The 16,995-nt window shown below is 42.4% G+C and overlaps 1 protein-coding gene across 1 annotated transcript; it reads right to left on the bottom strand.

Annotated features, from left to right (window-relative positions):
- Positions 1 to 4,247: 4,247 nt before the first annotated feature.
- On the bottom strand, positions 4,248 to 10,232 carry LOC101157454 (mast cell tryptase-like). Its single transcript, XM_011477767.3, has 6 exons — positions 10,145 to 10,232; positions 7,691 to 7,711; positions 7,279 to 7,438; positions 5,129 to 5,397; positions 4,756 to 4,901; positions 4,248 to 4,679 (listed from the first exon to the last, which is right to left on the bottom strand). Exons 1-6 carry the CDS (start codon positions 10,206 to 10,208, stop codon positions 4,437 to 4,439), a joined length of 903 nt encoding a protein of 300 aa, XP_011476069.1. The 5' UTR covers positions 10,209 to 10,232; the 3' UTR covers positions 4,248 to 4,436.
- Positions 10,233 to 16,995: the final 6,763 nt, after the last annotated feature.

Raw genomic sequence — 16,995 nt, 5'->3', positions numbered from 1 at the left:
CTAATATCGATACATATTGCATGTGTTGCCTTCATTATAAGGCTTAAATGGGGCTTTTAATATTTTGCGGCTTCAGACATGTTTGTTTTTTGTTTTTTTTCGTCCAATTTGGCTCTTTCAACATTTTGGGATGCCGACCCCTGGGCTAGGGCTAACAGTAGCATCCTCTTTATCAAAAGCTTTCTGTCCTTTAGGCTGCATTTTAGTCCCCTTTGTCAGATGCGGTGATATAAGGAAGTGATAATAGAGAAAACTTAGACAGGGTTAAAGAGTATGAGGGCTGAAAAGGTATGAAAAGTAAGAGGTCGGCCGGAGCACGCTCCAGATGCGACTACTACATCCGCTCACCGTGGCGCTAAATAAAAGAAAACGACTAATTGTGCAAGAATTATTGTTCTGAGATTTTCATTATATGTACACTTATTTGATCAAGAATACTGTTTGTATGAAAGTTGTTTCCAAATACAAATACCTTTGCTTGTTTCAGTAAATAAGTTAATAAATGTCTTTATTTGGGGCTTTTTTTAAATGCTGATGTTATTCACACGTATTTATGTGAGGTCAAGCACAAAAACTGATGGAAATTCAGATTGGTCACACGTAATATGTGCAACCAAGATGCACATTGCTGCATGCATCACACATTAATTTAAAGTGCATCCAGGGCTGGATTTGTTGATGGTCGCATGTATTTAAAGTTAAAGTCCCATTAGCCGCCTCATTCTTTTAACAGCAGTAAAAGGCGTAGTTTTTTGCCATTTTTTTGAGAGTGGTGGAGCTTGCTGCTCCTCCGCTCAGTGGTCAGCACCGCAACGGACCCTCTGCAGTTTGCCTACAGGCCGAACATCGGGGTGGATGACGCAATCATCTACCTGCTGCACCGGGGTTGACTCACCTGGAGGACGCCGGAACCGCTGTGAGGGTCATGCTCTTTTGACTTCTCCAGCGCCTTCAACACCATCCGGCCAGCTCTGCTGAGAGAGAAGCTGGAAAGGGGCTGGAGCGGACGGACGACTGACTGCATGGACAACCGACTACCTCACCAACAGACCACAGTATGTAAAGCTACACAACTGTGTGTCGGAGGTGGTGGTTTCCAGCACTGGTGCTCCTCAGGGGACGGTGCTCTCACCGTTCCTCTTCACCCTTTATACATTCGACTTTACCTACAACACCGGCAGTTGCCACCTCCAGAAGTTCTCTGACGACTCTGCCATTGTTGGCTGTGTGTCGGGGGGGAACGAGCTGGAGTACAGGTCCGTCATCAAGGACTTTGTGGACTGGTGTGAGCGAAATCACCTGTGCTTGAACACCAATTAAAACAAAGGAGATGCTGATTGACTTCCGGAGAAGAACACCACAATTTACACCGGTGAGTATCCAGGGCTTGGACATTGAGGTAGTGGACAGTTTTAAGTACCTGGATATTCACCTCAACAAGAAACTGGACTGGACTCACAACACCGATGCCCTGGATCTGAAGGGCCAAAGTGGCCTCCACCTTCTGAGGAGACTGAGGTCCTTTGGAGTGTGCAGGCCTCCCCTAAGGACTTTTTATGACTCTGTGGTAGCCTCTGTTATCTACTACGCCGTGGCCTGTTGGGGAGCAGGCAGCACAGACCGGGACAGGAAGAGACTTAACAAGCTGGTCAGGAGGGCCAGTTCTGTCCTGGGCTGCCCACTGGACTTTGTGGAGGAAGTGGGTGAAAGGAGGATGTTGGCCAAGTTAACATCCATCATGGACAACACCTCTCACCCACTACATCAGACAGTGGAGGCGCTGAGCAGCTCCTTCAGTTGCAGACTTCTACACCCCCCATGCAGGAAGGAACGGTTCCGCAAGTCATTCATCCCAACAGCTGTGAGATTGTACAATGCCACAGTTTAAATATGGATGTACAAACCGGTAATCATACATCCATAGCCCATCTGTATATTCTGTGTTTTTACTTTATTTATTTAATTTTATTATTACGCATAACATATGTTATGTCGTAATAGTGTACATAAGTTATTACTTACTTTTTTTGCACTATTTTGCACTATTTTTGCACAGTTTGTATTTGTATTTTTGCACATTTTGAACACCCCTCACTTTTGCACATTGCTGTCATTCTTCTCTGCTTTGTGAACTGCTGTAACAATTGGATTTCCCCAATGTGGGATCAATAAAGAATATCTCTATCTCTATCTCTATGTTATCTGCCGTCATATCAATCTGCCGTAGACGCAAACCTTGAGAAAATCTGGAAAAGAGAAACATTTCTGCTATGTACAACCTCCGACAATGGCGTTTTGGTGTTTTTAACATGATCTTGTAGAATTCTTTCATAATAGACGACGAATTGAAAATAATTTAAAATGAAAACTGGGTTTCTGAATATTTCTTTATTCAAGATGTGATGGATCAGGAAAAGACAATAACCTATGGTTTAGAAATACTCAACCACAAAATTTTTCATCCAAAGCCCTTCATAAATATTTAGCATTTGGCCTTTCCCTGAGAAAACTTGTACATTAATACCATTAATACTACAGAGTATGAATTTATAAAATCAATACTTTACTACTTTGGTATTAATACATAGAAGTATTAGTATGGGGTATTATGAATAAATCTATATCAAGAACTCTATATTGATATATTTTTTCTAGCTGCCATAAGAAATTAATTTCTTATCTGTTCGATTAATGTAGTTAAATTTAATGATATTCTATTCAGTTTTTTTTTTTCTTTGTGGCAGAACATAGCCCACACTTTAGGAAGGACCTCAAACTATCAATGAAGGTTCTCGTTCATCCAGGTTGTGTAGTCTGGAGGTTGAGTCACATCAGCTGGACTTAAAAAAAAGTAAGTCCACCTTGACAGGGGAACTGTTAATATGTATATTAATCCCAAACAAGCCATTTGTAAATGGCTTGTAAAGATCACCCCCATTTGGTCACGCTTTACATTGGGGGGCTGCAAACACTAAATAAAGTGTTAATAAGAACACTGTTAATATGTTTATTGATCCCACACAAGCAATTTCTAAATAGCCTGTGAATAGGAGTAACAAATGCTAATAAATGTCTTTATAAGTAGTGTAATTCCACATTACTCATGCTTGTTAATTTCTTATAAGTAGTTTATTAAGGAATATGTTGATGTATTTAAAAACAGCTTAATTAAACTTGTAAGTCAGTTTGTTAAAAAAAACATTGTTGCATAATGAAAAATAAATTTGTTTTTTATTTATTTTTCGTCCTCAAAAAGTATCGATAAGAGTATCGTTAAATTACCCGATCGATAAGCAGTATCAATAAGAGTAGTAGTACCGTTAAAACCTTAACAATACCCATCCCTAAAAAGCCCTTTGTGCTCGCCATCTGCTTCCCCTCCGCCCGACCGTATCATCGAAGGCGCCCCGGCCTTTACTGTTAGCAGGCTGTTGGACATCCGGTGCCGTGGTCGTGGCCTCCAATCTCTGGTGGACAGGGTAATGGTCTGTAGGAACGCTCCTGGATCTCCCGTTCCCTCATCCTGGACCATACCGTCAATGACGAATTCTACCGTGCCGGTCGTTGAGGGAGGGTACTGTCATGGTGCCTCTGTCAGTTCTCCTCCCCCTCCCCTCTCTGCTCTGTTCCTGACGTGACCAGCTGTCTCCATTCACCTCATCAGCCTGCAGCCTCTTAGGGAGATCCAGTGCCAGTATTCAACGCCAGTTCAGTGTTCCTCTATGGTGCATAGTCTGGTCGCCTCAAGTATCTTGTTCATGTCTGTTTGCCTCTCGCTAATTTCTCCTACGCTTTGCCTACAGGAAAATTCCTCCACGAGTACTTACCTGGTCACCTGCTCAAGCCCTGCTTTCCTGAATACCTTCTGCTGTACCCTCCAGCCACGCCTCGCCTCCAAGACAAGATTCCTGATCCACATCATTCCGCTTGTCATTAGAATCAATCCTTCAAGTTTGCTACCAAAATATCCGACTATAAATTCAATACCTCTTACTTACCTCACGTCATCTGGGCTTACTTCTGGGTTCCAGCATCTGGGTCTGCCAAGTCTAGTAACATCATGACAGAATCTGTCCTTGCATTATAAATTAAAAACAAATCTACCTGATGTCCTGATACACAAGACTGGATCATGTGTGTGAGTGATCATAAAGGCCGTTGGACCTCTAAAAAATATTACTTAACCCTAAAGAGTCAATCAAACCAGTTGAAAAGTCTTGCTACTTTTAAAAAAAAAGGACACACCAGACAGTTTTCATTGATTTATTTTTCCCAACCTTGAATACACCTGTCATTTAATTTCATTCTAATTTATGTTTCTCTACATAACAAACGCATAAAAATTATTGATTCTTTGTCCTTTAATAAAACCTAAATTTGCAAACAAACCTAAAGAAAGCCCAACATGCAGAAAATATGAACTGAACGAAAAACAATTAAGCAATTGGCAGCACTCTTGTACACGACACACTGAGGTCACTGTCAGTTCCAGTGGAGGTGAAGGCGATAAAGCCCGGCTTATTGGTGGTGATTTGGGTGTTGATCCAGGTCTGGTACTGGGACACTCTGGTGTAGATTCCTGGGAAATTAGGTAGAGCACAACCTTTTCCAAAACTCACAATTCCTGCCTGGATCCATCGGATGTTCTGCTTAATCACCAGCGGACCTCCAGAGTCTCCCTTCAAGAGGAAAAATATTTTAATTAAGGAAGAATTCAGAGAAATATCTGGAAAACAGGATATAAAGGGGAATCACCTGACAAGAGTCTTTGCCTCCTGCCAGTAACCCGGCACACATCATGTTGTCAGTGATTAAGCTGGCTCCATAGCTGCACTTACACCGTCTGTTTCCCACAATCGGTATTTGTACTTCCTGGAGGGTTTGTGGGGCAGGAAGGGAGACTAAGAGAAGAAGAAGATTGATCAACTGACAACATCTGTAGTCCATGAAAGAAAAGCTTATGATTGTTTGGAAAATCTCCAAAACAGCTGCAGTCACAGATCACTGTCTGTCCCCATCAGATTCAAATAACTTTGTCAAGATCATTTAGATTTAAGGTCTATAAAATTACACATACAGTTTCTAAAGCCTGAAACCAGCTGAGTTTTCCTTTCAATGACTAATCTACCTCCACTTCTGATGGTGCCCCAGCCGGTGACCCAGGTGTTGACACCGCTGTAGAAGGTGCTGCCGGTGGAAGGCAGACAGACTGGAGTGATGTAGTTGGTGAAGGTTACTGGTGAGGAGAGCTGCAGGAGGGCGATGTCGTTATTCTGTGTCGCTGAGTTGAAGTTCGGATGAACGATTAAAGTCGTTATTGTTCGGGACACTCTGTTGGGGTTGGATCCCTGCAGACTCTGAAGACCCAGAACTACAGTCACACCAGATGCACTGCGACTGAGAAAAAACCCAGAAATGTTTTGTGAGGTTTGATTGGAGACATTTTTCTCAACTGTTTCTTTCATTAAATTACAAATAAAATCAATAGGATTCATAAAATGATTAGGTTTAATGCAATATGTATTTGTTTAGGCCGCGTCACACAGACACTACGTTCATTTTGCACATACTGCATGGAGGAAAATTGGTCATATGCGAACATATGTGCAAAAAGTGAGAAAAGTTGTGGTCTTTATGTGCAATATTCATAGATATCACGTTTTAACCTCATAAAAACCAGAGAAGTATGAATAAACCATCCAAATAACACATAAATCAACGTGTAACATGAACCGTGTGTGATGAATGTGCCATTTATATGATTCATGTGTCAATTATGTAATTTCTTGTTTTTTTTGTTGCTGAGGTTATAAGGTGATGTATCTTCTAATAACCAGGGTGTATTTTTGTATTAACCCCTATTTTTTATTATTATTATTTATTTGTTACATTATATCTTGTAAAAATATATATTTTCTTTTTTTTAACAGAGGGAAGGGAAAGGGGGAAAGTGTGAAAAGGAGTGGGAATGAGAAAATGAAATAACGTTTATTACAAGAGCCACTCCAGAAGGCATAAGCGAGCCCAGCATCTGCACAGTGGGGCCACTGGCCGCTGGACACCGAGACGCGGGCCAAGGACGGAGCCAGAACCCAGAGGACCCAGGAGCCGCCCACCACCCAGCCGGAGCCTCGTCTCTGCAGGTCAGCCGCGGCACCCAACCCCAGCAGCCCATAGATCACGACACAACCAAAGCTCCACCCCTACCTCCCCCCACAGTACACTACCCTCTACAGCCCCCTCACCCAACCCCCCCTTCACCCCCCCCCCCCACTGCAAAAGTAAAGATGAGCCCCAGGGGGTCTCAGTGAGGTAGTCCCCATGCCTGTCCCCACCCATGCACTCTCGCACACACATTCTCCTGGTTGCCCCCCACCCCTATTGCCATACAGTAACCCCGTCTGGGTAACCGACCCCCCACCAACGCTCACTCGCCCACCGCTCCGGCCAACAGGATCCCCACACACCAGTCCGCCCTGACAGGACCAGGCGAGTGAAGACTGGCCGCCCCTTCCCGATACTGCCTATGTATTGTAGTGTGGGGGTGCAGTGTGTGTGCTGCAGGTCAATTATATAATTTAAACATATGTGTGCCAAATAGTGCAATAAAAAATATTTATATATTATTTATATATTATACATCACAAGCTTGAAAAGTCCTTCAGACATACGGCGAATGGTCTTGGATAGCCACAAATGTGCACATGCATCTAGCAAAATCATGCACAATTGTGTCAGACGTTGTAATAATTGTGTATAAATTACATAAAATGCACATAAACTACAATATTCTCAACCAACAGCTCACAACTGATTTCAAGTAAAGACACATCTACGAATATCAATGCACATTTACGAAAAACAATCACAAGAAAAACTTTTACCCTGTGCTATCCTATGGGGTTCAGATGACCTGATTCTTACATTGACCTGTGATCCCTACCATGACAAAGGTGAATAAAGGTAAAGAGGATTTAATTTAATCCATGGACACCAGTGAAGATCACAAATCATTGAAGAAACAAGGTTTAGCGCACTGTCTTGTGGGGTCTAGATGACCCAACTCCCAACGTTAAAGTGCCTAGGATAGCACAAGGGTTAAGTATTTCACACATGTATCACGAAAGACCGAATTTATATGTGGAAAAATGTTCGTAGTGTCTGTGTGACATGGCCTTTGTTCAGCTTTTCTTCTCATGACTATCAAAAACAAGTGGAGACCTCAATAATCAGCTTAAATTCTGATCATGATTGATCAATTCTACCAATGTTGATTACCTTGGAAAGCAGTGAGCTGCCGTCAGCACCCACTGGTTGTTGATGAGGGATCCTCCACAGAAGTGTCTAGATCCCTGCAGACTGACCTGCCAAGGCCAGAACCCTGCAGGAGCATCTTGTCCTCCAACAATCCTATTGTTCAGATTTGCTCGACCACAAACTGGAAAGAAAAGTACTGGTTTGGTTTTTGTGGACTCAGAAACTGCTGGATTTTTTTTTTTTTTTGAATTAGTTATCTAAAAAAACTACAGTAAAAAAGATTTGGAGAGACCGCCTTTATTAAGCATTTAAGGTTCGAATTATATCATATTTCTCTTTTTTTTACTGTTTTATCTTCCCCTCTGTTTTTCTGTCAGATAAATAGTTTGATGATGAAAACAAACAAAGTTAGCTTTTCTGCTCAGAAACTTACCAGAAAGCTGCGACACCGACTCTGAAAATGGAAGCAAAAGAAAAACACATTAAACTGGAAACTTTATCACTTTGGCAAACAGAAAGCTGTTTGCTGAGAGAATTTGATCCTTTTTGGATCCAATACTTCGCTTGAAAGTTCAGACAGGTGATGGATTCTGCTCAGCCTATTAGTAACTTTTAAAATAATTTTATTATGTAATGGAAGCTGAAATGTACACATCTAAAGAAACTAAAACTCTTTGATTATATACAGTTTTTAAATGTTCAAAATTAAGACACACTTTTTATCAAATGTAAGTTTTTCTCAGTAAAACATTTTTTCTCCTACAGTTAAGATGTGGTGATTAATTTCAATTTATTTATCAGTAAATTCTGATTTGTATAAATTGTGATCGATCATTGTAATCGATGTAAACATCCATTAGAACAGAATAAATATTTATCATGATTAAAATCAGAACTCAGGAAAGGCACATAAAACTCTGATCAGCTTAAAAAAAAACAAGAATGTCATTTTTTTGTACTAATAAACACAAACATCGTGTCAGGAGAAAAAGTAAAATATACATCCAAATATGTTGAATTGTGAATAAAATATTTCACAGTTTATTGGGCTCACATTGCTTTGAATTTTTCACTTCTGTTCTGTTTTCTTGTTTGCTTTCCTGTCAGCTTCATCTGATTTCATTTGATAGACTTAGAACTGGTTCTGACCAGAGGAATCCATCTGACTGTGCAATGAAAACAAAGCATTGATGGAGCTGACCATGGTGCTGACGTGATTTCTGTTCAGTGATCTGAATGTCAACATGAAGAAATTCAATGAAGTGTGGGTTTATGTGTTCTCTGCGTGGTTTATTTGTACATCTGTGGTTTTAATGTGGTTCATTCATGGTACATCCGTGAACATTTCAGTAGAAACAAAAAAAAAATCACTTTTTCAAAAATATTAACGTGACCAATTTTCGTCTGTGCAAAATGTGCAAACTGTACATCGCGGCAGTTGGGGAGATCCACGAGAAGGGCCTGGCGCCCTGCGCGTGGGTCGCATCTGGGCCTGTCACACCCACCCCCCTTTTCTCCACCTTCCGCTGGGTGCCAGAAGGCGGTCAGTGCGCTCCGCCCACTGTATGTGGTTCTTCTTCGTCATCATATATTTCTTCGCATTTAATAAGTTTCCTTGTGCGATATTGTCGCTTACTGGATTTGGGAGTTTACCCTAAGGTAAACTAAGGATCGCCATGAACATTTTTTAATTCAGGAAGAGGAAGAGTCTTTCCTTTTAAGGAAAAAAAAACAGGACAGACTGAACAAAACTGTGATGTGTTTTCTAGAACAAAACTGCTTTTATCTCATTAAAATATATTTCTGATTTTGCACTAAACTAGAGAATGCAATTTGCTTCTTTTATGTCATAAAGGCAGTGTGACACGGCCTTTACTGTTTTTCCCGTTTGAAGGTGAAATGCTGGTAGAACTCATTTATAAGTGGACGCGTCTTAAGAGCGCATAGTTGCGCGCGCTAGATTGCTTTTTTTACGGGTCATCAGCACAGACTGATGGCGGGATTTTTCCAGAGTTACAGGCAGCATTAGATAAAGATCAGTGCGCAGCGGAAGGTATGTAAATAACGGGATGCTTCTAGGCAATTTATTTTGAAAATATTTTTATATATTTTACGCACAAGAGTTTCGTGTGACGCACAGGTCACCGTCGCGCTCTCTGCAGTGACCCGACCTCTGCGTGTCAGAGCAGCTCGCATGGAGATCCCTTACCACCAAATTTGCTCCTTCCTTGACCTTCAATGAAGGGCATGTTTGCTCACATCAGAGCAGAAACAGGCTGATCAGCTACAGAGTGCGCTGCGGTGCCCTGAGCGTCACAGAAAGCAGCGCATCTCTTGTGCGTAAAAGATGTTAAAATTATGTCTTCAGAAACTGATTACATTGTCCATACCAGTCTTTACACACCTTCCGTAGCGAACTGATCCCTATTTAATGCTCCTTTTGATTGATTGTAGACTAATTCCACCATCAGTCTGTGCTGATCTGCTGCAAAACACCAATTTAGCGTGCGCAACTTTGCGCTCTTAATGTGAGCGGACTTCTGAAATTGGGGCCTGAGAGTGAAGTCATTTCTTTAATATTCATGGGTTTCAGATGTTGGTCAAAGTTTTAATTCAACCAGGTGACGCTGTCTTGAAGTTGATTCATCTGCACTAAACATGTTCTTTTTAAGACAAAAGTGTAATTTAGAAAATATTATCCATCAATGCATCTTTCTCCATTTCTGATTGAAGCCCTAATTAAATCATCTCAGATTTGGCTTCTACTAGATAATTTTATTCTATATTTAAGTGATCGAGTTTTAGTTTTATTTATATACGTCAACATCACTGGATACTGGACATTCCTTTTTTAGGTAATAAAGTGAGCTCTGACTGAGGTTCTTACCTTTTATGAAGAGAGTCTGCAGAGCCACCACAAAGATCAGCTTCAGGGCCATGTCTGCAGTCATTTGTTGCAAAATCTGGTCTTTGTGAGAACTTTATATACACTGAATGTTTCCCCATATTTTAGACACACCCAGAAAGCATCTTCAACACCTTTTACCTATCAGACTGGTCCTCCTTACATCAACCTAGAAGTGAGTCACGTCTGACATAATTTTATACAGAACTCCATTTAAACACTCTTCTTGCATTTTCACACTGTTGTCTTTTTCTAAGCTTTTATTAAAAATGTTTATTGCTACTTTTTAAGCATTTTTATTGTCAAATTGTGACAAACTGAATAATTTAAGTTGTCTGTTATCTTGTGGTTTGTTACCAGTTTAACTAAAGCGACATTTCTTCTCATCTCATCTCATATTTATGAAGAATTGTTTGTGTTGTTGGACCCCCCCACACACACAAAAGTTATATCAGAGCAGAAACTGTCATGATGGACACATTAGAATTGCTTTTGTGAATGACAGGAAGGAAACAATGAAAACATGAGTTTAGAGCAGAACAGATGTCAATAAGTTTGTGATTAAAGCTGGGCTTCCTGTTTGCTGTCAAGCTGTGATTAGCTTTTTAAAACTACTAACCTGGATCATGTGATTGCTTGTTATGATAGACGGATCACACCTGATCCAGGAAATGTCTTATGGGGAGTGGACCTGTGGGTTTTACAGGTTTTTGAGTTGTCCGGGTTCATAGGTGGGTCGTGTAGAGGAGGAAGCACGGATAGCCACCTTAAGAAATGTAATCAAAATGGAACGTACCCCTTTGTGTGTGGTATAGACAGAAAAGTATTTGTAAGACTGATGGAAGTTGACATACAGACGATGCTGTTGTGCCGTGTCTTTATGCTACACCCCAGTCATTAATTAGTAAGGAGTGAGTTCTCTTTACTGACCGTGACTGACAAATGCTGCACGTACGGGGTGTGCACTTAATATATAAAGTTCCTGTAGGACACCCATTGGATGTCTACACAGGCTACACTGTGATTGTTGAATTTCCTCGTCTCTAACAGTCAGGCTGCAGCAAGAAACGTGCACTTATCACATGAACACATGCTGTATAAATACTACAACCTGTCACCAGCAGCACACCCATAGATAAATGTGCAGCATCAATTTTGGTTGTCTAGAAATGTTCTATGTGCCCCACACGGGTTTGCCACATTTTCCCCCAAAGGCAGCCCATATCCACCCCTTAGGGCAGATGTGACTAAGGCATAGAACATGGAACAGACAGCTGGAAACCAGACAGAGGGATAGATCTTAAGAACCAACCTTGAAGAAATGAGACAATTAGTGCTAATAATTTGTAAGAGCAAAGGGGAAAATACCTCACGGCTACAAAACCAGTTAGTTCTTAGTTTCTGTTATAAAGCAATAGTTTAGGTTTTCCCCATCAAACTAGTTTACTGTTAAGTTTGTTTCATACTTCAGCTGAAATCCTTTTTAGATTTTAATCTGTAGTTAGATTATTCAGCTTAAAACCAAAGTGACTCAAGCTTCTATTAAAAATCAGAATTGGGTACATGTTTAGGATGAATTAAATTGGTATGGAAATGCTCAGGATGACCAGGGTTTGTTTTTAAAATTCCTTTCCGTGTTCCTTGTTCTTTAAATAGAAACACACCTACATTCTAAAATTTCTGCTTTGAATTTGGCCAAATATTAACAAACAGGAAACATAGCCTGGTAAACTGAACCTGTATGCCTTGTATAACCTGTATAACTTTTATGACCAGAATGACTTTCAAAGATTGAAAAAGTGTTAAGAAACAGAAACATCAGACACAGAAAATACAGAACTCAGGATAATTGTGGAAAAACTCAGTGGATAAACAGTCTTTGCTTCACTACACAGATGTTTTTGGATAGGGAAGTAATTGTATTGGAGTAAAACTCTCCAACTACCACTGGCTGCTTTGTGAAGACTGAGGCCCACTGCATGTGATTCTTCTTCAACACAGTAGTTGCTGTCTTTTTCTTCAAATTTTACAAGTTTCTATGTGCAATGTGGTACCACTTACCAGTTTCAGAAGCGTTTCCTGAGACGGTTAAGTTAGGTTCGCTTAACTATGAAATACTTTGGGAGAAGATTAGCTATTTTGATTTTAGAGTATGAACACTCAAGCTTTAGGAATTAAAAAAAAAAACGCCCCTCTCACCCTCCGCAGGTGGTTTCTCCTCCAAGCTGGGGTCCTCTACCAGAGGCCTGGGAGCTTGAGGGTCCTGCAGTATCTTAGCTGATCCTAGCACTGCGCTTTTCTGGACTGAGAGGTCTGAGGTCTTTCCAGGTATCTGTTGTAGCCACTCCTCCAGCTTGGGGGTTACTGCCCCGAGTGCTCCAATTACCACAGGCACCACTGTCACCTTCACTTTCCAGGCTTTCTCCAGTTCTTCTCTGAGTCCCTGGTATTTCTCCAGTTTCTCATAGTCCTTCTTCCTGATGTTCCCATCGCTTGGCACTGCCACATCCACCACAACGGCTTTCCTCTGTTCTTCATCCACCACTACAATGTCTGGTTGGTTCGCCATTACCATCATAACGGGGTGGGATTATATAAGTTCGCTTCCTTCCACTCCCTTTCAAGCAATATTTATTAATATGTCTAATTATCCTAAGTTTGATTAGTTACTGTATGAATGTATAACTGATGATTATGTTGCAGTTGTGTATTATTTCTACTTAATTGCTTGAAATAAACCATTTCAAATCAAAACCATTACCATCCTATCAGTCTGGATCTGGAAGTCCCACAGGATCTTTGCCCTTCCATTCTACACTGCCAGACAGTGGCTCAGGTGGTTGAGCGGGTCATCCAATGATCAAAGGGTTGGCGGTTCAATCCCCGCTCCCACCAGCCAAAATGTCATGTGTCCTTGGGCAAGACACCCTCCTTGCCTCCAGTGTGGCTCCACTGGTGTGTGTGAATGCGCATGAATGATCCCGGTGATGGGCAGAGGGGCTGTAGGCGCGAACTGGCAGCCACGCCTCTGTCAGTCTGCCCCAGGGCAGCTGTGCCTACACCCGTAGCTTACCGTCACCAAGTATGAATGAGGAGTGAATAAATAATGGACACACTGTAAGTGCTTTGGGTGTCTTGAAAAGCGCAGATAAATCCAATCCATTATTATTATTATTCTCTACCACCTTCGGAGGTGTTTCCCATTTTGACCTTTGGGTTTCCAGTCAATATTCTGCACACATGTTCCTGTATATTATTCCAGCCACTTGATTGTGGCGCTCCATGTATGCTTTACCTGCCAGCATCTTACATCCTGCAGTTATGTGCTGGATTGTTTCAGGCGCCTCTTTGCACAGCCTACACCTTGGGTCTTGTCTGGTGTGGTAGATCTTCACCTTGGGTCTTGTCTGGTGGGGTAGATCTACACCTTGGGTCTCGTCTGGTGTGGTAGATCTACACCTTGGGTCTTGTCAGTGTGGTAGATCTGAGCCTCTATGGCTCTGTTGCTCAGGGCTTGTTCCTGGGCTGCCAGGAGGAGCGCTTCAGTGCTGCCCTGTAGGCCAGCCCTTTCTAGCCATTGGTAGGACTTCTTGATGTCAGCCACTTCAGTTATGGTCCGGTGGTACATCCCATGCAGGGGTTTGTCCTCCCATGAGGGTCTGTCCTCCAGCACTGTATCCTCTGCTCTCCATTGCCTGAGACATTCACTGAGCACACTGTCAGTTGGGGCCTTGAGCTTGATGTACTCATGCATCTTGGATGTTTCATCCTGGATAGTGGCTTCTACGCTCACTAGTCCTCGGCCTCCTTCCTTGCGGCTAGCATACAGTCTCAGGGTGCTGGATTTGGGATATATATATATATATATAGACCCTTTACGCTACGGCCTACCTCACAAACATGAGAGACAATGAACCACATGTCATGCCGGCTCAGACGTCGCCCGGCCAAACAAGGTCTGCGTCAGGTGCTGGGGGACCAGAGCACTCTGATGGAAAGAGGGCTACTGGAACAAGACGGAAATGGAAATAGAATGCTACTACTCAAGTAATCCCAACCAGCGTGGTTACATGCAGAGAATGTGGAATGAATGGATGCTTCGAAACTCACAATCAAGGCTAACTGCCAAACAACTGGCAGCCCAATGCTCGAACATCCACAAGAGGCAACTCCTATCACAACTTGAGATTGAAGCGATACAATACAATGGCAATACCCCGGGAGAGCCAGAACAACAGGTCAGAGAGCAGGCTATACTACACTCCCACCATGAGATTGGGTACACAGCCCCAACAACCACAGTTACGCTGAGCGAGGCAGCAACTGACCTGAAAGACAAGATCATGTCTAGAATGAACACTTGGCAACCTCGACACCAGCTACAACGGTTAAGTGATGTACCACCTGAAAGTCTACTGGAAACTGTGAATGAAGCATTGAGGGCAATTCCTACCACAACCATCACAGAAACCAATGAACTGGTTTACACTTCAGCAGCAGTGATCCTTGAGATGCTTGGCTATAAGGGTAACCATGGGAGAAAACAATACCCACCATGGAGGCCACCATGGAGGCCACCATGGAGGCCACCATGGAGGCCAAAATCAAGGCAACTCGGAAGGATGTGAGTAAGCTGACAGAGGCTCAAAGAGGTACAATGAGAAAGCAAGTACCTAAGAGATACAGCCAGATGCCCATACCTGAAGCACTGGAAACTGCCAAACAAAGGCTCCTAGCCTTGAGCAGCCGCCTAAAGAGGTACACAAGAGACAATGAAGCCAGACGGATAAACAGGCTGTTCGCAACTCAACCTGCGAAAGTGTACGCTCAGTGGCAGGGTCAAAACAGCCGAGCAGACCCACCAAGGCTAGAAACTGAACAGTACTGGAAAAGTATATGGGAGAAAGAGACAGCACATAACAGCAATGCCCAGTGGCTGGTCTCTCTGAGAGAAGAACATAGCAACCTCCCCGAACAGAATCCAGTAACCATCACAGTGGCAGACATCCAAGAAAGAGTCTCAGGTATGAAGAACTGGACAGCACCGGGCCCTGACATGATACATGCCTACTGGCTAAAGAAGCTCACAGCACTCCACGAGCGCCTGGCAGCACAAATGAACCAGCTGCTAAGAGATGGGACTCATCCCGAATGGCTAACAGAAGGACGAACGATCCTGATCCAGAAGGATCCCTCAAAGGGTGCAGTCCCATCCAACTACCGGCCAATAACCTGTCTCTCCACAACATGGAAGCTCATGTCAGGCATCATTGCAACCAAGATAAATAGGCACATGGATCAATTCATGAGTAACACACAGAAAGGCATTGGTAGAGACTCCAGAGGAGCGAAACACCAACTCCTGGTTGACAGAACAGTCGCTCAAGACTGCAAGTCACGACACACCAACCTGTGCACAGCCTGGATTGATTACAAGAAAGCCTATGACTCAATGCCACACAGGTGGATCACTGAATGCTTGGAGCTGTACAACATAAACAGGACTCTAAGAGCCTTCATAGGAAACTCAATTAAGCTGTGGAAAACCACCCTTGAAGCCAATGGGAAGCCACTTGCACAAGTGTCCATCAAATGTGGGATATACCAAGGTGATGCTCTGTCCCCACTGCTGTTCTGCATAGGTCTGAACCCCCTCAGCCAAATAATCAACAAGACTGGCTATGGATACCGACTCAGAAATGGGGCCAACATCAGTCACCTCCTCTACATGGATGACATCAAGCTATATGCTAAGAGCCAACGTGACATTGACTCCCTGATCCACACCACCAGGATCTACAGTACTGACATTGGGATGTCATTCGGGCTCGAGAAATGCAGCCGGATGGTGACAAAGAGAGGCAAGGTAGTCCACACAGAAGGGGTCTCACTCCCAGAAGGAACAACAGCAGACATCGAGGACAGTTACAAGTACCTCGGAATTCCACAGGCAAATGGCAACCTGGAGCAGGAAACAAGGAAAGCTGCAACAGCTAAATACCTCCAACGGGTAAGGCAACTCCTGAGAAGCCAGCTCAATGGCAAAAATAAGACCCGGGCAATAAACAGCTACGCACTGCCAGTTATCAGATACCCTGCAGGAATAATAAGATGGCCAAAGGAAGAGGTACAGACCACAGATGTTATATATATATATATATATATATATATATATATATATATATATATATATATATATATATATATATATATATATGCACTGAGATAGCTCTGACCAAAGTGTGTAATGATATACATCTTCATACAGACCGTGGAAAATATATCTGTGCTAGTTTTATTGGATCTCAGCGCTGCATTTGATATTAATGACCACGCTTTATTACTCAACGACTAGAAAAGTGGGTGAGTTTCACGGAACCAGTACTAAACTGATTCAAACATACTTGGAAAAAAATATTTCTTGTCAATTGGTATCTTCACATCTGAGCCAACAGAGATCATATATGGAGTTCACCAAGGCTTTATCCTGGGTACACCACTGTTTAACATCTACATGCTCCCACTGGCCCAGGTTATAGACATTCGTTACCTTAGCTACTGTACGGAGACGACACACATATATATATATATCACAATGACACCAGGAGACCGAGGCCCTGTACAGGCTCTTGGTACATTGGTATATTAATTACTGAATGAGCCACAACTTTTTTTAGCTAAAAAAGAAAAGAAAACGGAGGTTATCATTTTAGGGTCTAATGAGAAACAGTTGGAGGTCGCTACAGAGCTTCAATATAATCATTTAAAACCAACCAGGCCAGAAACTTGGGTGAAAGTTTTGGACACAGACCTAGATTTTAATACACACATTA

Source organism: Oryzias latipes, chromosome 8 (genome assembly GCF_002234675.1).
Source record: "Oryzias latipes chromosome 8, ASM223467v1".
In the NCBI taxonomy this organism is placed as follows: Eukaryota; Metazoa; Chordata; class Actinopteri; order Beloniformes; family Adrianichthyidae; genus Oryzias; species Oryzias latipes.
This window is presented reverse-complemented; position numbering and strand designations above follow the sequence as displayed.

Coding starts and splice junctions, on each gene's coding strand:
- LOC101157454 (XM_011477767.3), bottom strand. CDS start 10,208: ATGACTGCAGACATGGCCCTGAAGCTGATCTTTGTGGTGGCTCTGCAG. Junction 7,712..10,144: donor GCAGACTCTCTTCATAAAAG/GTAAGAACCTCA, acceptor TTCCATTTTCAG/AGTCGGTGTCGCAGCTTTCT. Junction 4,680..4,755: donor GAGGCAAAGACTCTTGTCAG/GTGATTCCCCTT, acceptor TTCCTCTTGAAG/GGAGACTCTGGAGGTCCGCT.